Source organism: Centroberyx gerrardi, chromosome 4 (genome assembly GCF_048128805.1).
Source record: "Centroberyx gerrardi isolate f3 chromosome 4, fCenGer3.hap1.cur.20231027, whole genome shotgun sequence".
NCBI classification, from domain to species: Eukaryota; Metazoa; Chordata; class Actinopteri; order Beryciformes; family Berycidae; genus Centroberyx; species Centroberyx gerrardi.
Window position 1 is genome coordinate 21829606 of NC_136000.1, and position 23929 is coordinate 21853534.

The following is a 23929-nucleotide window of genomic DNA, read 5'->3' on the forward strand; positions in this document are numbered from 1 at the left end:
TTATGTTAATAGTGTAGCAGCCTATACACACTGATTGACATGCTGTGTTTGTCTCTCTTGTCTCGCCACAGCGACAACATTCTTCAATCTTATCAACCTGCAGTACAGCACCATCTCAGAGTTCTGCACTGGGGACACCTGTCAAGCCATGACGGCCTGCAACACGTAAGTAATCTCCACCACTGTTGGTTTATTCATCGCTGGCCTGCAGAGTCCCATTGGTTTATTCATCAGAAATCTAGTGTCCCATTGGTTAATTCATCAAGGTATGCTTCCCCAGTCAGCAGGAGAGGAGTCACAACCCAAAGGGATGTACTCGCTTTCGTTTGTCCGATGTTGGAATGTACAGTATGCTCAGAGTATCGTTAATCTGCGGCAGCACGCTGTACATTTAGTCCCTTGCCTGTGCTTGGTGCTGGTATCTTAAGTCCGGTGATGTCATTGCATTCACAACACGCACTTCCTAGATGGAGCGCTGTGATCAAACCGCTCTCAAAAGAGGAGAGCATTTAAACGCTGCCAGTTTGTTCCTCTTTGTTCCAGCGCCAAGTCCGGCTCAGGGGGCGGGACGTGTAGGCTCATACCACTCTGAAGTCACCAGACAGGGTCCTAAAAAAATCTATATCTTTACTTGCCTGTGATGTTTGTAGAGGAATGCTGTAGGTGTCCTCATAGGGAGGCTACAGTTTTCCTCAAAGGTGGTAATTGCTAGTGTCTGTCCCCCAGAGTAAAGCAGGGCATACCCCTGCAGCAGTTAAACGCTGTTAAAGACAGTCATAACACCGAGTCCTATTCATGCCATGTTAACAGAGGGGAGGAGGCTAACTGTAAGTATTTATCCAACTAGTTTACCCTGTCAGGGCGGGGCGCCTCCTTTATGTGTGAGCCCTTGTCTTTGGAGAGAGGCCCCATTTCCCCTGTGTATACTTAAAGGCTGGAAAAACCAGATTACCCACACTTTTTAAAAACCACAACACACGCTGCAGTGTACTACACACTTCTACACACAAACACTCACACAAATGCACTGCGCACACAGTCGCACACATACACACAGGCTGAAAATATGACAATGACAGCGACGGTAAACAATGGCAGAGCCGTTGAGAAATGACACATTTTTGGTTGATTTGCTGTCGGAGACGAGCATGTCACGGGTTCACCTCTTAGTGCTCAATGTATTTTTCCACCGCTGTCACCTTAAGCTACTGCTGCTAACCCACACCCTGAGAAATGGAAGAGGCGAACAAATGGGCTTTGTCTCTGTCATGTGAAGTGATGTGACGGCGAACATGTTTTCATTTGTACTGTGAGCCGTCTAGTGGGCTGTCGAAATAATGGAAGTAATATCTGAATCAATAGGAATTACAGAATATTCCAAATCTGAATCTTTCGAAGGACTCGCTGCTCAGCTACCCAGCACTCGTACTATCAAGGCCTGACGGGCTGACAGAGTTTCCGAGGGGTAGGCCCGCCATCTGTAATGTCTGTGGAGAGTGTACCGTCTATGGGATGCCCCCGGTACCCCGCCCTTTCCTGTCTGTACAGGACCTGGCACCCGCGCTCCCCTCTCACTGACTGAGCCTCAGTCACAGCAGCAGCAATGCCCCGGCCCCAGGCAGAGCTCAGCACTATTTTGGGAAGAAAATGTTTCCATGAGCTATGAGGGAACGGAACCATTTGGTAGTTATTTAGACCCATTTTGTGTGGGTGGGTGGATGGGTGTGTGTGTGTGTGTGTTTGTGGGAGAGAGCGAGATGTGTGGTAATGTGCTTGCGGCGTTCATCCGCTGTATCTTGTGTAACAGCGTTAACATATATGGCCATAGTGGCACGTCGGTGTTTCTGGGTGTGTAGAAGAGCGGGGAGACGAGCTCATAGTTTAGTCAGAGTGTCTGTCTCTCCCACACATACAAACACAGACTAATCCTGTGTGAGTAAGTGTATTGTAAGAGTCGCGGCCCCGGCCCTGTGGTCAGCAGGTCCCCTCCTGCGTGGTCAGTTACGTGGACGCTTTACATTCCTCAGGATTTGTAATGTCTGCCTCCCAGACCCACACTCCTAACACCGTCCGTCCCACTCGCCCGTGGCTTGCGTTGGTCCGTGGCTACGCCTGCTACCGTTGTCTCTCTGTCCCAGCGTTGCTCGATCTGATGCCTCCCCAGCTCTGTCAAACGGTCAGCTCCCGCGCCCAGGTGGCTTCACTAGCCAGCTAACAGCCGCCCGCTGCGAGCTCATCTATCCCCGAGGTGTCTGTCGGCCTGCTAGCGTGACTAGCTTTGTGTCGCTGACCTGCTGTTTGACCTTTCGCTAGCTATGATTCCACGTCGCCCGCCCAGAGCCTTCGGTTACACCGCTCAGCTCTCTGGGTCAGCCCCCCTCCGGAAATGTTTGACCGGGAGAGGGACCGGCCAAAGAAAGGACCTGGGGGGATCAGTGTCGCGTTACTCCCGTGACTGCAGGGAATTTGGCCTAATCAGGAAATGAAAGGTCCGGGGCAGGGGGTTCACTAAGTCCACTGGAATGAAAATATGCAAACATGATGTCTATATTAGAAGGTGTTGGTATGGGACACAAGAGGCAGATTGGAGGCTAGTATGCTAGTGTCTCTCTCTGGCCCACATCTTCATACAGACACTAGTCATTCCGAAAGTGACTACATCATGTCATCACGAAATTGGGTTTGCCCTGAATGAGGAAATAGGGGCGGCTGACGTCTCATAGCACACCTGTACGCTGTATGCCTTTTGTTTACCGCTGATGTGAATGAATCAGCCATTTTGAGTTCCAGGAAATGCTCCTGTCCTTTTGGTGTGTGAGCTGCTCTACCTCAACCACAGGCATTCTTGGAAAAAGATTCACGTTGATGATTTAAAGGAAACCCAATTCACAATTGTGAAATATCCGGTTCCTCACTCACTCACTGATGTATTTGAGCGTATACTGTGATGTTATTATGAAGTGTGTACATGAGAATATGGGAACAGGATTTGACATGTCCTCTTTGTCTTTCTCTCTAGAATATACTACTGGTATGACGAGAGGGGGAAGAAGACGAAGTGCACTGCTCCACAATACGTCGACTTTGTAATGAGTCTTTGTCAGAAACTGGTCACAGATGAGGACATCTTCCCTACAAAATACGGTGAGCGTCCCTCTGTGTTCAGGACCTGCAGTGCCTCTGTCTAAGGTGCTTTAGGCTCCTCTGAGTATTTGATGAATGAAATGAGAATAAAATGTACTGGTGCTGCCCCCTACTGCTTCAGTTGGTGAAATCATGGACAGTGGGCAGTTCAGAGTCCTGTGGGGAAGTTGTGTGAGGGCTGACATAAACCAGCGTCTTTCTCAAAGCATGCTTGAACACTAAAAGTATGGTAGAAATTATAATGGTAGTTTACAGAAGGCCTACTGTTTGACTTCTAGTCATTAGGAGTTTGTCTCCCTGATGGCTATTCCTGTCCCAGCTAAAACAAATAGTCTCTAAAACTGTTTGGTTTTGTTTCCTTTTTCCCTTTAGGCAAAGAGTTCCCCAACTCGTTTGAGTCCTTGGTAAAGAAGATCTGCCGGTACCTGTTCCACGTGCTGGCTCACCTCTACTGGGCGCACTTTAAAGAGACGGTGGCTCTGGACCTGCAGGGCCACTTGAACACTCTGTATGCACATTTCATCGTTTTCGTAAGGGAATTCAACCTGGTCGACCCCAAGGAGACCTGTATCATGGACGACCTGTCCGAAATCCTCTGCACCCCCGCCCCGCCGCCGGCCCCGGCCCCGGCCCCCTCCGCCCCCGCCTCGGCCCCCTCCCCCTCTTCACAAAACCACGTGACGGAGAGATGAGCAGGGGCTGCGGTGACGCACCGGCCCCGGGGGTGATAGAAGATAAGATAGAGGAGAGAAGGAAAGACAGCCTGGCCCCCTTCCTAGGCGTTTGGCGCCAGCAGGACTTAGAGACCTTCCACTACCCTTATATTTCGCTACAACACCAACCAACCAGCCGGAAGGAAGGGGGGGAGGGTTTTCGGGGGTTGGGGTGGCGGGGAGGGGTTTGTCACGCCAGCAGGAATTGGCGTGAGCGTTCCTCCCAGGGGCAAATCCCTCCCATCTTCTCTGCAATTTAAACTAGGAACAAAAAAGTATGTGTATGTTTTATTTTAATTTTTGTTTTATTTCACTTTTATTTTTTATTTTTTTTTGTTTTATTCAGTTTTTTTTTTGTTTGTTTTTCTGTTTTTGTTTTTTCTCAGTGGGGGACAGTGTGTCCGTTTGCCCTTCGCCTCCCTCTGTCCTCTACCTAACATACAGTACAGGACGGGGGCTCTGCTTTGCTTCAACATACTATTGTACAGTGTTGTTAATGTGTGGAGAAACAGGCGTCTCTATTAACCTGCGGGCTCGTCACCCCCCCTCCCCCCCCCTAACGAGGTGGGAGGCGGCCTGTAGGTGCACGGCCGCTACGCTGGCCAGTAGGGAGCCACGTTACTGCCTGAGGGGGCGATACTAGCCAATCACTGTTTGGGTTGTTTATCTGGGGGATGATTAAAGCGCTTCCTACTCAGGACCTGAGAGAATATGTCACTGCTGCCAGAGAGAAGTTACTCTCTCTCTCTTTCTTTCATTCTCTGTCTCCCTCCCTCCCTCCCTCCCTCCCTCTCACTCTGTCCCTCCTTCTCCCTTTTCACCAAACTGCTCTCAGTTCTCCATATTACAGACGTTGATCTTGTATAACTATAGTCACATAATCAGCTGGTGTATCCCTTCCTAACCGCCCTGTCCCAGAACCGACCCCTAGAGGGCAGTAAAGACAGAGAGAAACAGAAACGGGGAGACAGAGAAGATGAAAAGATTGTATATTAGATATTTAATCTGACCAGAGAAGCGCTACCATGAGACAGACTGGTGCCCGTATCTGGCTTAGGGAGGTCGGCGGACACCTCTTCCCCAGAAATCAGAGCTGTTTGCTGGGGTTCAGCATAGCAGCAGCCCCCCACCACCACCACAAACCACCACCACCCTCCTCTCCAGCAGCACAGGAGAAGGACAAAGACATGAGGTAATGTCTGCAGGCCCAGAGAAAGAGAGAGAGAGAGAGGGGTGAGAGACGGAGAGAAGGGATGGTGCGGGGCTGCTCTGCTGTTTCTGTGTTGCTGAAGTCCCAAGAAATATCATCAGTACTCCCAGCGCAAACTAAATCTCTTTTTTTGTTTTTATGTGTCCCTTTTTAAAATTTGCTTTTTTTTAAATTATCAAAGAGGAAATTAGTTCATAAATAATAACAATAATGGTATCATTACACGTGTATAGAAAATGCACAGTCTGCTTGGACTTCACTGTACAAAGAATCGCAAGCGGGTTCCGTCAGACATAGCCTCTGTATCGAGGAGGATTGGGTTTATAATTCTCCTTTTTATTTTATTTATTTTAATTTTTTTTGTTTTTGTTTTTTTTTTGTTTGCAGGGTTCTTCAGTTCTGGCTCTCATTTTTATGTATTTTAATTATTAACTAAGTTAAAAGCAATTTAATATTTTAAGCTCTGCGGATTATAATCTAATAAAAGACAGAAATGCCACCCTGCCTCTGTGTCTTTTGTAAGAATGTGTTTATGGTAATGATGCTACAGGAATTAATTACAATTAATTAAATTAATTAATTAAAACATGTTTATTGTGCTTGTTATCAATAAAATGTCCCCACTTGTGTTTTTAAACCAAATGAAATCCATCCAGGAGAGGAATGACGTTCACTCTGTTACATTAGGCATTCTCCTTTTATTTCCTCAAGACAGCATCAATGATCATGCAGTCACTTTTACCTTCCAAAGTGCATTTTTGTAGAAATATGCTTAAATACACCCAGACTGTGGATTATCCCTCCATTCTGTAGTCACATGAATTCTTAACTTGTACAACAATCACATTTTATAAACCTCATTCTATCTAGATTGTGCATTTTCAGTCTGAGCACCCTGAGTAAATAGCTTTTTGATGCGTGCATACATCTGTAGACTGTCCCCTGAACTCACTACTAAGCTTAACAGTGCAATTTTATGTGGACTATGTGCTACTGGTATTATTATCACAGAATATATTATACAATAAAGGAATAAAACCCTTGCCATTTATGAATCCTAAAAACATAACTATTCTATTTCATTTCATTCTTGTACAAAATGCTGGCAAACGTGGATGAGCCGCATCAGCATCACTTGTAGCTGATGACGCTGGGCGGCTTGAGCAGCATGGGGGACCGGCGCCTTCTCACCGGCCCCCGCAAGGTGACGCCCTCGTTCAGCTTAAACTGAGCGATGCCGCCGACCTCGTCCAGTCTCTTGGCGCTGCAGCACGGCGTCGGCACCTTGACGGTGTTGCCGAACTTGGAGTAGTCCACCGCGTACATGCCGTCCTCCTCGGAGACGGTGGGCACGAAGCGCTGCCCCCACAGGATCTCCTCCGACACGTAGGAGGTCCGGGCCTGCGTGGTGATGCCCGTGGTCTCCACCACCCCCTCCAGCACCACGATCACCTCGATGTCGTCGTGCTGCAGGTCGAACGCCGACAGCTCGTACAGCGGGCTGTCTTTCTCGATCACGTGGCAGATGATGAGCGGCGACACCAGGAAGATGCCGTTCGTGCCCACCGGGTTGTCCATGTGGATGTCGATCTGGTCCAGCGGCACTACCTCGCCCTCCTGAGTGGTGGAGCGCCTGACCACCTGCATCCGCACGGTGGCGCTGATGATCATGCTCTTCCTCAGGTCCCCGATGCGGATCATGAAGCAGAGCTTGTTGTTTCGGACGGAGATGACGGCGTGCTTGCTGAAAATGAGCGTCTCAGCGCGCCGGTTGGCCTGCGCAGTTTTCATGAAGATGCAGCCGAGCATGATGGCGTTGATGACGAGCCCGACGATGTTCTGCACGATCAGGATGACGATGGCGGAGACGCACTCCTCCGTGATCATGCGACCCCCGAAGCCGATGGTCACCTGGACCTCTATGGAGAAGAGGAAGGCGGAGGAGAAGGAGTGAATGTCCGTTACGCACGGGACAAAGTCGTCCCCTCTCTGGTCCAGGTCCCCGTGCGCAAAGGCAATGAGCCACCAGATCATCCCGAAAAGAAGCCAGCTGCACAGGAAAGACATGGTGAAGATGATGAGCGTGTGGAGCCATTTTAAATCCACTAGAGTGGTGAAGACGTCCTGCAGGAACCGGCCCTGTTCGCGGATGTTGGTGTGCGCCACATTGCAGGTCCCGCTCTTGGCGACGAACCGAGCCTTCCTCGGTTTCGCCTTGAACTTGGGCTGCTGGACATCTTCGGCCAAACGGGTCAGCAAGTAATCCTCAGGAATAATTCCTTTCCTGGACAACATAGCGCTCCCATACTACGCACTCAGGGCCTGTTGGCTTTGAAGATGCGCACTGCTACCTCTCTGTCCCGGTGAAATATTAATTATTTCCTCTCCTCCGGTGCCACTGCTTGCCAAACGGCGCTGGCCGGTGACGGCTCCGCTTCAGCTGTCAGAAGCAGGCAGGGAGAGTCCTCTTGTCGTCCGTTTTCTGGAGGTATGTGCGCTCCTCACGTTGCCCCCCTCCAGGTCAGGCGCTCCACCGCCGCACAAATCCCATGAGAAGATTCCTCATTCGGCCCCGCAGCTGCCGCCGTCAGTCACACCAATGACCGGGGATAGTCGCGCCATGCCAACCGGTCCCATTGTGAATCAGCCACCGGTGCGGCACGCTCTCGCCATGCCCTCGGTTGTGACGGAAATCAGTTCACCGGGTTGTAAAATCACGCTGCGGGATTATAATGGGCTTCTAAATGGGGTTTATCACCTTTGGATGAGAGCGCAGGCTTCAGTGGCGCAGTGCGCTCTGCCGCCGAGTCTGTCACTTCAGTGCAGCTGGGTAACGTGAGATGGAGCTGAGGTGGAGAGAGCGTCCCTCCCTCCACTGTTGTGCCATTTCTGTAGCGCCCTTCCTCCGAGTTTCAATGAGAATGCAGGAGCGGGCCTATAACGCATAAGGGAGACGCGCACTGGAGAGATAGGACAGACTCTTCAGCAGTAGTTGTGCAGCACTGTAGGCTATTTATAGCATACACCACAGATAAAGGGTTAAACACAGGACACTGTAAAATAAATGATCCTCCAGCTATGTGGCATACATTTCCCTGGATTTACACAGGAGTAGAAAGTCATAAACCAGATTTAGTCTCTTCATTAATCCATTCAGGTTATGTAGGGTTAAAAATCAGATTTGTTCCCTTCATGTCACCCATGGCTTTCATAAGGAATCTCTGTTATGCCCCCTGTGCACCACAGTAAGTCTGAATGAGCCTGCAAATTAGTTGTGGCATCCCCATAACTTCAGCAGTGTAACCTCCCTCTTGTCCCACTGTGACACCCGCAGTCTCTCCTGGATGTCTATGGGGAAGATCACCATGTTGTGTTTCTGGCTCTTGGCCTGTTACTGCTGGACCAGCAATATGTATTTCTCAGCTCCCAGCCGAGAATTCACAAGTCATTTGAAACCTGCAATCCGCACATGACTCATTTGCTTTGTACGGGCCATGAAGTCTCTCACACACACACACACAAAAAAAACCTTTCCTATTTCCATCACAGAAAAACATCCTCCCTGTCCTGTTCCAAAAGCAACCCCAACAGAAAACACCCATTTAGATGATAATTTATGTGTTTTATTAACAAAGAATTAACATTTTTTATGTACAAATATAATACATGATTAAAAAATAAAAAAAGGAAAATATATTCCGTGGTACAATTGCACTTTGAATGTCTTCCTTTTCTCCTCCCTCCCTACGGCTCCTCTTCCTCTGCTACTTGTCGGCTCGCACGAAGGAGGCGAAGACGCTGTCGTCCTTCTCCAGCAGGGCCTGGGGCCGGTCGTACTCCAGGATGATCCCTCGCTTCATCACAATCACCAGGTCGGCGTTCAGGATGGTGTGAACGCGATGCTGTGCAGCGGAGGAGGAAAAGGACAGGCTCACTGAAGGAGAACGCTGCTCAGCTTCAGAGTTCAGACACGTTATTCCTAGTAGGATCCAATCTCTATTGTCAACCAATTCTCAAACAAAGCAAGACATCAGAGAGCAAAAACTTGTATGATTCCATATCTTTCACTAATACAGACTAAAACACTTCCTGTATATTAGTTCACAGAGTCAATATGCTATTCCTAGCAACCTACAAAACATGAAATGAGGTCTTCACCGCTGTAGATTTGTATACCACTTATCTCAAATAGAGCTTTTCGAGTTGCTTTCACATGGAAAAATCACCACATACTGTACATGAGCCAGACGACTGCTTTGTTACATTAGAATCAAATCGGTGGTTATGTAAAGGTAGGAGCTGAAAAAAGAGCATCCAGGAAAATATTCCTCTACAGTAAATACCAGAGGTTACAGAAGCCTTTCATGGCCTCGTGGGCTTCTGGTTGCCCTTCTTGCTTCATGGTGAGGCTGTGGGTAATATCTAAGAGGTGAAGAACCTGAACATTTTGGGTAATCAGATTACTTCAGCAAATTGATGAAATACCCTTAAGAGCCCAGACACATGTTCCCTTGGAAGCCTGGGATCAACTCCCATCATGTTATTCTCTACTGCGTTTTCTCTTTCCTGTCTATCTCATCTTCTTTACCTTCTCACTTTTCTCTTACTCATTTACTATAATGTGTAAAGACTGCAAACTCTTCAAGAATTATCAGCATATTCTAAGGTAACCGCTCTGCCTCGACGCTGCATCTGTCTGCAATTTTGCATCGGTTTACAAGAATTGCATCAGCAATGCAGGATGAAGGTCAGAGCTCTTAGGGGGGGAAATGGGAGAGCTGCATGCGTTGTATACGCAAAAAGCACTGGCACAGCAAAAAGGGAGATACTTACTGCTATAGTAACTACTGTTCGGTCAGCAAAAGCGGTCATCACCACTTTCTGAAGGATGCTCTCCTGTGGGGAAGAACGCAGAGGGAGAGGAGGATGGGTAAGACCAACTGAGGCATCCTCATGTTTACCAAGAATCGTGTGCAAAGAAGATGACCAGACTTTAAGTTTGTGATAAACATGTGATGTGTGCCTCATTCACATAGATTCAATTCCTTTTACTGTAGAGCAGCACATAAGCAACGATCCCGTTCTTGGTTGTTTCCTGGTTTGAAAGCCTTTCTTTGTGCAGCTGGCTAAGAGCTCGACTGCCAACATCTTCCTCCATGCTGCCAAGAGCCGCTCATTGTTCAAACCTCTTGATCCTTAGATCTCAAACTCTCACCTCTCTTGTTCCTTATCTTGTCTGAGCCCACTAACTCCGTTGTCTCCCCCATTAAAAGCTTAACTTTATTCCCTTGAGGGCAGCAGTGAGCTAGTAACATCTCTCTTTGTGACAGGTCATTCAAGAGTTCAAGAGTGAGTGTGTGTGTGTGTGTGTGTGTGTGTGTGCAGCCAGCATGCATAGAAGAAAGGAGCTTAAGTAAGAAGCAGCCATTTGCTCACACTGCCTCCCCTCAGGCTCTTCTGAGGACTGGAAATGCTGCGAACATTTTCATTCCAGTCTTCCCAACCCCCCTTTCTCTTTCTTCTTCACGTGTCCCTCCTCCATTCCAGCTTCCTTTTCATCCTCCTCTTATCTCAAAAATCATTTCGCTCGTCAATCTAGCTAAGTGCCCCTCTCCTTATCAATGTCCAGTCTACCTTTCCCTGTCGTTGCTTTTTGTTGCCATGCCTACAGATGAAAATGGCTTTGTGAACTTTGTGCTCACCCTGCAGTTTCCCTCCTCCTCCTTCACATCTCGCTCATCTACTCCCTTTCACTTTCTCTCATCGTGCTCTTTACATTTTGCTCTCCTCCCTCCATCTTGTGTGTCTGTTTCACCTCCTTTCATCATCTGTTTTCCCTTTTCTGCCCTTTTCCTCCATATGCCTCTTCCCTGCTTTACAATTCTATTTTCTTTGGCCCATTTCAGTTTTATACAATCTTAAGGATGACGTTCATGCATAGGTTTACACCCCACACACACACACACCGTGGCCATGTCTATGGATGCAGTGGCTTCATCCATGATGAGGATGCTACTCTTCCTGACGAAGGCTCTGGCCAGACAGAACAGCTGCCTCTGGCCCTGACTGAAGTTCTCTCCTCCCTCCGTCACCATGGCGTCTGAAACACAAAACACAATTTATTTATTTATGTACATTCCTAGAAGTGTACTGATCTCCCACATATATGCTCTAATACATGAGAGATGACTACCGAGAGGCAGTGCAGATGTGGTTTATCAAAACTGCTTCTGCTTTGGATCACAAGGAAACGGCATTACGATGGTGTCTTGCTTCCGTAATCCGACATATTTTCAGTTGGAGCAGGATGTTGGAGTGGGGCGTAACAGAGAGAGACTGTTCAGAAGTGTTTAAACATTCAAAAATGCTTTGTGCATCACGAGCTGTTACAAATTCAAGATTCTTCAAAATTAATAAATAATACCAGCCAAGAGATTTCTCTAAAGAGGGATTGTTTTATTGGTTGGAATATTTATGTACGCCTACTGGTACGCCATGAAATAACCACTATTGATACTCCATTTTCCAGAAAGTGAAAGTAATGGGATTTTGATATACAAATACGAGAAAATAAAAATGTTGCAATTTTTTGGTGCATTTATTGTTGAATATGTACTTTAACAACTAACAACAAATAACAACTCACTCAGAGTGACAATGAGTCTTCCTGACATTTGCTCACTACACCAAATCGTGGATTGCTTTCTAGCAATACAAAACATGACATCATCATGTTACTTTAGCCAAATGAGAGGGCAAAGTTAATTAGCCATTAACTCATGGCTGACAGATCAATACCTGATTAAACATCTGGCTCCAGCGAACATAAACTACAGCGCTGAGTAACTCTGTCTCAATATCTTCATGTCACTGCCAACACACACACACACACACACACATTTGTCACTGTCACACAAGAACACCTAAGACAAAGTGAAAGCGCAGGTGTCTCCCTCTGTCTTGGAGGTAACTGAAGTAGAAAAAGATCATGTGGGATGATTGCTGGTACTCTATTATTCTTCTAGTGCAGAAAGTGTATCAGATGTTTTAACTCTCTGCCTCACACCGATCTTTTTACGTTTTCCAACAGAATTCAGGAGCAGAGGACGACAGAGACGTAGAGGACTGAGCCCCGGAGCGATAAATCCCCCTCCTCTGCAGCCCAACAGGAGCTAAAGTAAGACACTGACTGTGCAGAGATCAGCAGACCATGCACCCATGATGCATGTAGGTTGAGAAGGCAACTCAGTCTCTTAGCTAATATCTGATCTGAGCTTGAGAATGCCGGAGTCGGCAGTTCTCAGCTGTCTGAAGGCAGAGCTACACGCGACGTTGTGAACCTCTTTTTCTCCTCATGTCAGAACAACTACCTGACCTGAGGTAAGAGTTATATGCCTGTAAAACTTTATTGAATAGAGCAGCAGCACAAAAAAGTACAGTACAGTACAGTGCAGTGTTGCAGGGGAATTTAATGCTCCTGTAGTCTGCTACAGCAGCTTGATCTTTCTCAAGAGCTGCTGGAAGATGACTTCACTGATGATTTGTTGTACACTGTTTGTCTTTATAGAATATATACAGTCTGTGTTGACTATTTGTGTCAATATAGAATATGTCAATATGTACAGATGCATGTGCAATGTGTGTGTTAATATTGGTACTGTCTAGTGTCTAGCATTAAGTATTAATCACAGTTTGGTTGTGGAGCTGCACTGTGCAGAGTGTATCAGCAATGTACACAAGCAATCTCTCCTCTCTCTCTCTCTCTCTCTCTCTCTCTCTCAAAAAGCAAATACTCATATTCTCACCCAGGCCTCCTGGTAGGGATTTAACAACAAGCTTCAGCTGGGCAATCTCCAGAGCTTCCCACAGCATCTCATCTGTAGCCTTCATCTCTGGGTCCAGGTTGAACCTGCACACACACACACACACACACACACGTATATTTGTATGAGGACCTTCATTGACTACATTGAACCCTATCCTAAGTATAAACATACAAGAAAAGACACACACATACACATAGGATTCACTTTTATACTTATTTAAAATATTTTATACATATAATTTTTTTTTATCATGATCTATACCTATTTTATATAGTGCCACTTATGATTATGTTATGAATATTTCAATAAATGTTCCAATAAATACTATTTTATATAGTGCCACTTATGATTATGTTATGAATATTTCAATAAATGTTCCAATAAATACAGTTTGACAGGACCACACAGCCTCCATAAATGTCTACTCGGGTATTTGTCCAACATGACTAAGCCTTTCTGGTCACTAGTTATGTAGATCCAAAAATAAACCCACTAGAGTTTTCAGAGGAATGTCCTGTTATCTCCCAACCCTCTGCAGCTCCACCAGCTCCTCACTCTCTAGATGAGTCTCTTTCAAGTGTATCACAGCTTACCAGTTGACCCACTTACTGGAAAAGATTTGATGTTTTTCCTTCTACTGAAACTACTTCAGATAAACAGTGCAGAGGATGCGGCTTGCTAATCTAGTGAGGGACATTGTTGGGAGGAACATTTCAACTGTGTGCTCCTTTAGAGTCAAAATAACAATATCACCAAGCTGCTGTAAGCGTGGTAACGTGTCATTCCTTCTGTTCAAAGTGTAATCAGAGTGAATAATAAGAATAATTAATAAAGACAGCAGTGATGATGGGAGTGTGAAGTTAATCGTACCGGATGCTTCCACTGAACAGGATGGGGTCTTGGAGGATGATGGAGAAGCGAGACCTGAGGGTCTGCAGAGGCAGCTTGGCGATGTCTATGTCATCTATCACAATCCTCCCTGTGCAACATTAATCACAGTATAACTTACACTGCAACTTACATTTAGGGCTGAACAATTAATCAAAATTTTATCGAAATCGCAATATGGCCTACTGCAATTTTCAAATCGCAGGAGGCGCAATATTTGTTAAAGGCGAAATGTGTGTCAAAATACCATTTTAAATTAAATATTGTCGTGCTGCAGAGATGTCCTGGCCTACACATCATATTCTACAGACTTCAGAAAACATCTTTGTTTGGTACAGATCCCCGCAAAAATCACACCATAATCGTTTTAATACGTTTTTCAATGAAAATGAGAATAATGATGTAAAAATTATCATTCCCTCTAATATCGCAAATCATATCGCAATTGCAATATCAGTCAAAATAATCGCAATTAGATATTTTTTCAAAATCGTTCAGCCCTACTTACATTACAAAGATTTGCTTTTAGCCAGTGTTGTATTTAGAAACTTTTTATTAGTATTTGTTTTAGAATACACGTTTTCATTCAAAAACATGCACATACTGATGTGGAATATAAGTGTTTTTACCCTCAAACATGTCCACCATGCGGAAGAAGGCCAAGGAGAAAGATGATTTGCCGCTGCCTGTCCTGCCACAGATCCCTATCTGGAAACAGTTTGAAGGTACAGTATGAAGGTATAGCATGGAGGAACATGTTTGTCTTCATCATCATCATGGTCAGTCAATCAATCAATCAATAAACATCACAAATCTACTTAAACTTCCTTTAGAATTCCCCAGGCCTTTGGGATTGTCCCCCTCTGTCTCCTCTTTTCGTTTCTTTACCTTCTGCCCCGGGCTGATGTGTGCGTTAACGTTTTTGAGCACAGGCTTCAGCGTGGAGTCGTAACGGACGCTCAGGTTCTGGATCTTAATCTCTCCCTGCTGGGGCCAGCCGTCAGGGACCTGAGACGCCGCTGCACACAGAGAGACAGAGAAAAACACCATTGTAATTTGCCGTAATTTGAATTTTCCCCCTTAGGAAGCCATGTCTTACATTCATAGCTGTGTCACCCTATTACAGGTTGAGTCAACACACTGATTTATGCAAATTGCTACCCGGTGTCTACAGTTGTGTTACATACAGTAACATTTGACACATGTTCATCAGTCCCAGTATAGATTTTTACTGTAATATTCTACGTAGTATAGTGTTTCCCTGCAAGAGCCACAATGGCTTCCCAACCCTACTCTTCTTACAAAACCTTTTCTCATTATCACTTAATTTAGTAATGATAATGCCTTCTAACGCTAAGAAAAAAAGCCACTGGACTCTGTCTGGTTGACAGGCAATTTATCCATTGAAAGTGGGTTGTTAGGGGATATAATGGGATAAACTAATAAAAGAACAGCACAAGCGGGCTAAAAAGATAATGCTCATGGCTCATGGGCATGCTAATATCCTGGTTCAGCTGACAATGATGAATTTGGACTAAATCATTTGCGGATTAGCTTTTGATGAAGAGGAAATCACAAATAGCTGCCCACAGATAAGCAACCAGCTGCTGCCTCAGCGTGCACCTGCCGTGTCACTGAAAGAAAGTTTAATTTGAGGTGAAACTGTACTCTTGTCTCCGAACTCACTGAGCAGCCCTTCGTAGTTCTCTGGTTCAGTTTTGAGAAGGCCGTTAATCCTCTTGACAGAGCCAAGCTGTACTTCCATGTCTGCCAGGTTCCGCACCATCCAGTTCATGTAGTTGGACACCTGATACAAGGGGAGGAGCGGGGGGGGGTGTAGAGACGGGCTGGGTAAATGTCATCTTCAGCATACACGGGACATGCAGGGCTGGGGGTAGGGCGTCCTTTCATGTTCAACACTGTTATTGCAGTACATGTGTAAGGGATTTAAGATAAACAAGCTAAGAAATACACACACAGTCTTACCATGAGTGCATACGTCAGGCCCAGCCCCACCAGACCAGTAGACAGCTGGTTGTAGAGGGAGTTGGTGATGGAGGCTACAGCCGCTACCAACACCACACAGGCTCCTATGTACTCCTGCAGCGAGAGAGAGAGAGAGAGAGAGAGAGAGAGAGAGAGAGAGAGAGGAGCACAGTGCCGATGTCAAGAAGAGAGAGAGAGAGTGAACAGTGTTAATGCTGCAGCATAAACAAAATGAACTGCTGAATAATCCAGGAAGGTAAATAAAATTAAATGAAATAAATTTTAACAGATATGTTATTATTCTAATATTATTGTAAAAACAAAATGTCAATGAAGGACATGGCGCCAAAAAGTCCTGTCTCTTTTAGTTTGCATCTATAGACATTCAAAAATATCTCAAGGTTATCTCCGCTGTCATCATGAAACAAGAGAAGCCAAGCACTTAAGATGCAAGCAGCATATGATCTGTACATTAAATATCATGGCACCACGGGTGTGTTATATCATGTCACATCAGTGTTAGGGCTTCATACAGTCTGAACAGTTTGTGCCGTAGACAATCCAGCCATCCTGTAGTTTTCAACATTCCAACAGAGGGAGCAGTTACTCAAAAAGGAAAACCAAAAATGTGAACCGCCACCTGCTCTCTGACAGCAGCAAAGCAGGACTGAATAGATCTTAACAGACATGATCAACAGACGGGTCATTACCATGCGGACCTCCAGCCAGCGATTGGCTGCCGTGAGGAAGAGAGAGGCGATGTTGTTGCTGTCGGTGAACTCCAGTAACCTCTGTCTGAACCTGGGCTCGTACCTGCCAGAGGGAGAAAACACCTCAACAGTGTGGGGCTTGTTTAACCAAAAAAAAAAACAGTATCACATATTACTAGTTTTTTCATTCATTTTTTTTTTTTCATGATCAGTTTTTGGATGATTCAATCTCATATTTAGAGGGGATACAATGAAAGTAATGATGATCAATTATTTCTTGATTGGTAGCTGTAATATTATTACTGAAATTGAAACAAAAATCATTTTACACTACTGGTCACTAGTAAAAGTAATAATATTACTGTAACCTGTTAATGAGTAGCATGTTACCACCCAACACAGCAGGGGGTATTAAACTATTTCAATTCATTCTCTCACTTTGGGACTAAGGCTTTTAAAACTAGTAAGACCAATGGATTTTTGGATTTTGGGCCAACAAGCTGTCAAATGAAGGGGGGTAAATATAATCTAAATGTGATTCAAATATAATAACTGCTTGTGTGATTTTGAAAATCTAACACCACCTGTTTGTACAGAGAGCGGGTGTAAGAAAAGTCATGGAGGGACATTTTTAAAGCTGCGATATTTCAGTGCTAAAATTCAAAACAGCAGCCAAATGTTGTCGGCTTGACCTTACTAGTATTAAAGCAGATTACTGCTCTTGTAATGTTGGGATTCACCAGACATAAGCCTGCTGTTTAAGAAGCTAGGGTCTAAAAGGTTGAAAGATTGTGGGATATTTTAAAGCATTTCAACAATATCTGACTGTAAAATGAACAACAAGAGAGTGTACAACAATCATTTATTAATTTGGTTACGGCACTTCCACCACCTAAAGACCCGAGGGTGTAAATAACGCTGACGTTAAAGCAAGTGTGGAGGTAATTACCTAAAGGCCCTTATGGTAGTGAGACCCTCCACTGTCTCAGAGAAGTGGGAGAGTAAAGGGAGTTGGGTGCTGTCCTCCAGCTGCTGCAGGTCCCTGACCAGGAGACAGAGAATAAGGGAGGGAAGAGGAGATAGATTAAAAGAAGAGGAAAAGAGGAGAGAGAGGGGCAGAGAGACGTACTGCAACGACTGATGATAACAACATAGGTAATCTGTCCATCATCAATCCACCCATCTGTAATATCTACCATCCATCCCTCCGTCCTGTCAGACTCACCTGGAGGCGACCCGAAAGTATTTCTGGATGAAGTAGCATGTGACAGCCAGGGGCAGGAGGGCGATGAGGAAGACGGGCGTCACATAGGAGATGACACCCAGGGCGGACGCACACAGCAGGGTGGAGCGGGTGAGGCACTCCAGCGTGGCGGGGATGTGCTGGTCGATGGTGTTGGTGTCTGTGGAGAATCTGTTGAGGATGCTGCCGAGCGGAGTCGTCTCAAACAGCCTGGGGGTCAGGATGAGGCAGAGGCACACAGAGGGAAGAAAGAGGGGTCCGTCATCGCCATTTCTGTTTGTACTGCACTGTATATTTCCTCCGTCAGTGAATTCCATAATGTGAATAGTTAACAGTGTACATCTGAAAAATCTGTACACATTTCTGTGCATATGTATGCTACCTCCATCTGTAAATCTGACAATATGAATAGTTAGCAACGCACATTTGCACATCATTTTGTCAGAATTATTTGTTGTATCGTCTTCGATACTCTCTATGTCTTCTGTTCTTATCTATACCCTATTATTATAATGTAATCCTTAGGCTTACTTGTGAACACTAATAGTTATTTTCCCAGTGGACACTATAGATCCCAGACTCTGATATAAGATATTATAATAATCTACATGGATCTGCTCACATTTGCTGTGAAATCTCATAGCATGTTGGCCTAGGATGTGAAATGTGTTTATTCACCTATGTATATGTGTGTGTGTGTGTGTGTGTGTGTGTGCGTTTGTGTGAGTGATGTCTCCTGGGTTTCATGTAAGGTAGGCAGATGGCACTCTGGGTAATGGGGCAAATCAAAGTGCTTTTAGCATGTTTCCTCTTTTAAATGATCTATTTTAACACACACACAAACACACACACACACACCTATAGTATCCACAAGCACAGAGCCCCCCCCCCCTCTCTTTCACACATCAGAGTTACAGTCCGTACAGTGAGCGCTGTACCTCATGGGAGCCAGTATGATCTTGTTGAGCAGGCTGTGGTGCAGCTGCTTGGCCACTCTCAGGCCGGTCCACTCCACAGCCACAGAGGTGGCCAGACAGAGGATGATGCCCAGGCAGCAGAGCACACTGAACACCGACAGATACCACGAGTGGCTGAAGCCGCAGTCCTGCAGAGAAACATTCAGATAAAAGACAGAAGGGTTACTCATGACATGGCTGGAACTGTGTGTGTGTACGAGAGAGAGAGAGAGAGAGAGAGAGAGAGAGAGAGAGATGTTCCTGTCTGTAGATGTGCTTGTACTGTAATTATAAGCGTAATTAAACTCTGAGGCAGGTTAACAATTAGCTGACTAATGCATCAAAAGCAAGAGGAGCTTCCAACGCGGATCTGGCAACATTTGGACAAAAACAGGCTCTGCAACGATGTCCTCTCTTCGCCTGACCTCTCTTTATCTCTCTCCTCAATTTACCCTCTCCTTCGCTCTCTCCTTTGATAGATTCTGCCTTTTCAAACTTTCCAATCTCCTCTTTATGATTTTATGATTCTTTTCTATCTCCCTCTATTTCCTCTTTGTACCGAATGGCCTTCTTTCTTCCTCCATTTCTCCTCCTTTGCCCACAGTGGCATTCAAAATGTTGAAAAGACTCTTTCCAATTGTGTAATCCTCTTATTGTTCTCCCATTTCTACTGTCTGAAAGGTCGAACATTCAAGATGCCAGAAAGGTCATTTTCTGACCTTTCCATCTGGTCTTGACTTTAGTTTATTACATTGCAAGTTACCTGGCAAAGTGCCTATACAGTCAAGTGTAGTATTTTTTCAACATTTAGGTTGTTGTGTCGGACAGCAGCTTGGCAGCGTGTGAAGTGGCAGTAATGTGCTACAGGTTGTGTCTGATAGCACAGCAGGGCTTTTGAGTGGCCCCATATGGGCTTGTCTACAATACAGCTGATTAGATAAGCTTGGCAAAGAGACACTGAAGCCCAGTCAAACAAGATGGCCTCGTCACACAAGCAATTTATCTACACTTACATTCAGTGTGTACAAGAGCATTTGTATATATTCACTCTTGGCAAAAGGACGCAGTGTGACTTTCAGCTGCTGTCCCCAACTCTAGCTGACTCTCTCTTTAGCCTCCGTATGACTGTGTGAAATGCGACCTGGCATTTCAGTGCACAGGGCACACACACACACACACACACACACACACACACACATGACTGATGAAGACTATTAATAATAGAGCTGCTTTCCTGGGGCTGAAATATGATAACCTGCCAACAGCTGGCGTGGCCCTAATGTGTGAACGGCGCAGCTTAACCTTCCCTGGTATTTATATTGTTTTGAGCATGTGTGTGTTTCTGTTTTTTCTCTGAATGTGTGTGTGTTTGTGTGGGAAAGTGTGTGTGTTGCATGTGGGTGGGCAGTGTGTGCATGCCACACAGAGGCCATGCTGGGGAAGAGGGCGCTGGTAAAGAGGAGCTTAAGATTAGACAGAGGGTAAAGGAAGTTAAGAGTGAAATGCAGTCAGTAAACTAGTCATATACTGTATCTACTGAGTCAGTAAAGAAGTGACATTTACTTTGGACGAGCGGATCCCCATCTGTCAGCTAATGGGGATCCGAATAAAGAATAAAGAACATAAAGAGAGGCTTGTAGTATAATAATATAAGTGACATTTTATTGCTCTCTCTCTCTCTCACATACTTATTTATATCTGTTGTATCTGAAATAAGATGAGGGGTTACTTCAGGTTATATCAATTGCTCTCCGCTTCACAAAACAAAGGAGCAACACTGTCCGCTAGGCGTGGGACTTATTTTGAGAATCAAATATGTTTTTCATTGTCAGACTTAAACGCCTCAGAGAGCTCTTTTATTTGTTAGGAGGTTTATTTGTTTGCAGTCTTCTACACAGAACAGAACCATACATCTGAATAAATTGAACCTCTCTGTCTTTACATTTCCCAGCAGCACTTTCTCTTAACCTTCCATGACACCCACACACTTCATCCCTCGTAGAGGCTTTTAGTCAAACGACCCTGGATAAATGGCTTTTCCATTCCAACACAGATTCTCCATCTCTGCATGTCTGTAGCTCTGTAATATGCAGATGAGGCTGAGATGCGGCTGCTTGAGGGCGTATTAGTGAACGCTCCATCTGGAGCTGACAGTCACTGGGTCGTGTTTTAGGTCGGCTGAGATGCAGAGGAAGAGTTTAGAGAGGAAATTGTTATGAAATGGCCATTTGACTTGTTTGTCTTTGGAGAACTACATAGATGTGAGTTGTCTACTTTTCCCTGGCTGATTTTATATTAATACATCTTTTCATGCTGCTGCTCACACATTAATCTAGCACCTGTGGGTGATTTCATACCCTCTTAGTGGCAGTGACTGTCAAGCTGCAGATTTTATGACTCAAGATTGCTGGTCAATAAAACAACAAAAAGCCTTTTGGCCAAATAACAATGAATCACCTGTTCAAAATGACACAAATCATTCGCCTTTTACTGCGATATTCTCTCACCTGAACAATGGTACAATTCCGCGCCGTGGCGTCCATCTTGGCTGCGATGACGTGCGACGTCCAATGGGCCAGCCAGTAGTCAATGGCGACCATGAGAGAGTGTTTGAAGAGCTGCGACAGGAGGAGCAAGGTGAGGAGGAGGAGCCCAGCGGAGGACAGGTAGGTGCCGCAGGAGCGCCAGGGGATGGTGGCACGCTGCCGCATCACCTGGGACAGGTTGTCGTCTTCATCACTCTCCACCGACTCCTCTGGAAGGGAGGGAGAGACGAGTTAAAATGTTGCAGAGTCTTGGTTTACTTCTGGGCAAATGTGAGATGTGATTAAGTTGTGTCAATGAAATAGAGTTAAGTTATTTTGGGAAGCAATGACTACATATTACCTTTGGAAAGGAAGATGCTTCATGAACGTCCCTGTGCTGCATTATGTTTGCTCTTCTTACCATGTTTTAACCTGGACTCTGATTTCTGTTGTGTTTTTCTAAATCTAACCATGCTCTGGTCTCCTTTGACCTGCATAATGTCTCACTTCTCTGCTGATGGTGCTTATACGCTCTGTGACATTTTTCATTTTTCAATCCGTCAACATTCCTCCTCCTACCCTCTTACCTAGATCTTTCATTATCTTTCCCTCTCTTTCTCTAGTGTTCTCTGACAGATTCTTGACAGGAGAGAAGAGGGAAAATAAGTAGGCCACAGGAGAGGAGAAAAGAGAGAGAGAAAGAGAGAGAGAGAGCGAGAGACAGAGAGAGACAGAGACAGAAACAGAGAGAGAGAGAGAGAGAGAGAGAGAGAGTATGCTACAGCACTGATTAATTCATCATTCCATATTCATACATATTCTACAACACCAGGCAGATGCTCATTCCCATGAATGGGGTGTTTTTCAGGGGGAACAGAGCAGCCATGACATACTGACCGGGGGTGAGGAGCAAGTGTTCACGACTTCCCACCTCCTCCCCCCATATAAATATATCACATCACATCATGCAGCAATCGCTAGAGCGCGTGGCTGCATGTGGGTGTCTGGGAGACAAGCCAGAGGGAGAGAGAAGGCAGGAGATCACAGCAGAGGAGAGGAGAGGAAAGGAAAGGAAGAAAAGGAAAGAATGAGTGGCAGGTTTGAACAGACTATTGCTACCATCAGATTCATGCTGGCAAAGTCTTAAGCAAGTTTTTAAGGAGCAGGAGCAGGAGCAGGAGCAGGAGCAGGAGTGACAAATGGAGGGAAAATGGATAAAGAGAGACAAAGACAAGAGGAGACTAAATGGATGGTGAGGGCTGGCGCATGATTCCAACATGGCGGGAGAAGCCTGCAGGGCTGCGATGTGCTTGCAGCGTCACGATGCCACAGACTCAGTGGTAAACCAGTCAGTTTTAAAACCATGCTTTCTGGCCACACCTGCGAGATCGAACATGAAGGCAACACCTGGTGCTGTAGCCATCCCACAAGTCCACCCCGGGGTGCCATCAGCACACAGGAGACAACACAGAACACAGATAAAGAGTACAGCCGCGTCACCTTAACACCTTCCACCGCAGTCAAACAGTCAACAGCAGAGAGACACAGAGAGATAGGATCAAATACAGTGTTTATCCACAACACAGAGGCTGTGAGTGGCAGGTAGAGAGAAGGTCATATCTAGTCACTGAGAGAAGCCAAGAGAGAAAACACCTGACCCAGAATGAACAGCAAGGCCTGCAGTATTTACACCCATGCAATGTTTGCATTACACAGAAAGGGTAGAATAAAAAATGATAGGGACAAGAATGAAATAGAGGAAGTTGTTTTCTCTATTCCTTTTTCCAGTCATTGCAAACATTGCAGTAGGTGCAAACATTATGACTAAGCTGATGAGCTCAAGCCTTCATGTAACAGATGATGTTGCTTAGCAAATAGCCACAACAGGGAAGAGGGAAAACTCCTTTAAACCATACACACTTGGTAACACACGCACGCACACACACACACCTCCACCATGCTGAAATCAGTGAAGCACTGACTGCATCCTTCGTAATCAACTTCAACTGTAATCAGGCTGCTGTTGCTTGTCATCACAGTAGAGGTTGTGACCTGTGACCTCTCACCTTCCTCGTCCTCCTCGGTCCTGACGGCCTCTCTGGAGTACATGGCCCTCCGCAGGTTTTTCCTCTCCAGGTCTGTCATGCTTTCTGCCACCGTCTCCTGGAGGAGAGATGAAGAAAATCTTGTCCGATGTTTCTATTTACCAATAAACAGGATCTGATGTAAGTATCCATTGTGCTACAATCACAATTTCATTGAATTAAGGCCCACAACAAAACCTCCAGAATACTAATGACTTCAATCTGTTGTGACCTTAAATAACACAGAGGCACTACAATTTTCATTTCAAGCAGCACTAAATGCTTTGCAGTGGCACTGAATCCAAAACCTCCAGAATTGCCAAAGCAAAGATCATTAAAGACCGTTATCAAGTCATTAAGGATGCATTAGACCTTTTCATTTCCAGTCATTAGTCACCTTCTCAAACTCCTGATCCTGTCTGTGCATCAGGGTTTTCCACTGTTCAAAGAGGTCGGGCTCGGAGTTCTGGATGTCCTTCAGAGTCCCTTCAGTCTGGATGGTCCCGTCTTTCATTGCAATGATCTGATAACACACACACACACACACACACACACACACACACACACACACACAAAGACAGGGAAAAATGCAGTATTTAATAATAGTAAAAGGTGGAAAGATATCTGTTACTGCAATCTCTTTA

At 45.4% G+C, this 23929-nt stretch overlaps 3 protein-coding genes across 7 annotated transcripts in view; 1 reads left to right on the plus strand and 2 right to left on the minus strand.

Moving 5' to 3' along the window:
• The window catches only part of mob2a (MOB kinase activator 2a), a 65230-nt gene extending 59664 nt beyond the window's left edge, over positions 1–5566 (plus strand). For all 5 annotated transcript variants that reach the window (XM_071895106.2, XM_071895105.2, XM_071895104.2 and 2 more), the window contains exons 3-5: positions 72–165; positions 3020–3144; positions 3517–5566. In XM_071895106.2, coding sequence (XP_071751207.1) covers positions 72–165; positions 3020–3144; positions 3517–3836 — 539 coding nt within the window. In that variant the 3' untranslated portion in view covers positions 3837–5566. The remainder of the gene's footprint in view (positions 1–71; positions 166–3019; positions 3145–3516) is intronic.
• A 278-nt stretch (positions 5567–5844) lies between these two features.
• On the minus strand, positions 5845–7454 carry kcnj11 (potassium inwardly rectifying channel subfamily J member 11). The gene has a single exon (XM_071900264.2). It carries the CDS (start codon positions 7360–7362, stop codon positions 6199–6201), a length of 1164 nt encoding a protein of 387 aa, XP_071756365.2. The 5' UTR covers positions 7363–7454; the 3' UTR covers positions 5845–6198.
• A 1236-nt stretch (positions 7455–8690) lies between these two features.
• abcc8 (ATP-binding cassette, sub-family C (CFTR/MRP), member 8) overlaps positions 8691–23929 on the minus strand; it is a 68250-nt gene continuing 53011 nt past the window's right edge. Inside the window, exons 24-39 of the mRNA XM_071900355.2 lie at positions 23683–23808; positions 23268–23364; positions 21184–21431; positions 18659–18825; positions 17703–17930; positions 17427–17519; positions 16478–16580; positions 15768–15881; positions 15468–15588; positions 14670–14800; positions 14411–14489; positions 13764–13872; positions 12873–12976; positions 11034–11167; positions 9901–9963; positions 8691–8969 (exon numbers count right to left, since the gene is read on the minus strand). Coding sequence (XP_071756456.1) covers positions 8832–8969; positions 9901–9963; positions 11034–11167; positions 12873–12976; positions 13764–13872; positions 14411–14489; positions 14670–14800; positions 15468–15588; positions 15768–15881; positions 16478–16580; positions 17427–17519; positions 17703–17930; positions 18659–18825; positions 21184–21431; positions 23268–23364; positions 23683–23808 — 2055 coding nt within the window. The 3' untranslated portion in view covers positions 8691–8831. The remainder of the gene's footprint in view (positions 8970–9900; positions 9964–11033; positions 11168–12872; positions 12977–13763; positions 13873–14410; positions 14490–14669; positions 14801–15467; positions 15589–15767; positions 15882–16477; positions 16581–17426; positions 17520–17702; positions 17931–18658; positions 18826–21183; positions 21432–23267; positions 23365–23682; positions 23809–23929) is intronic.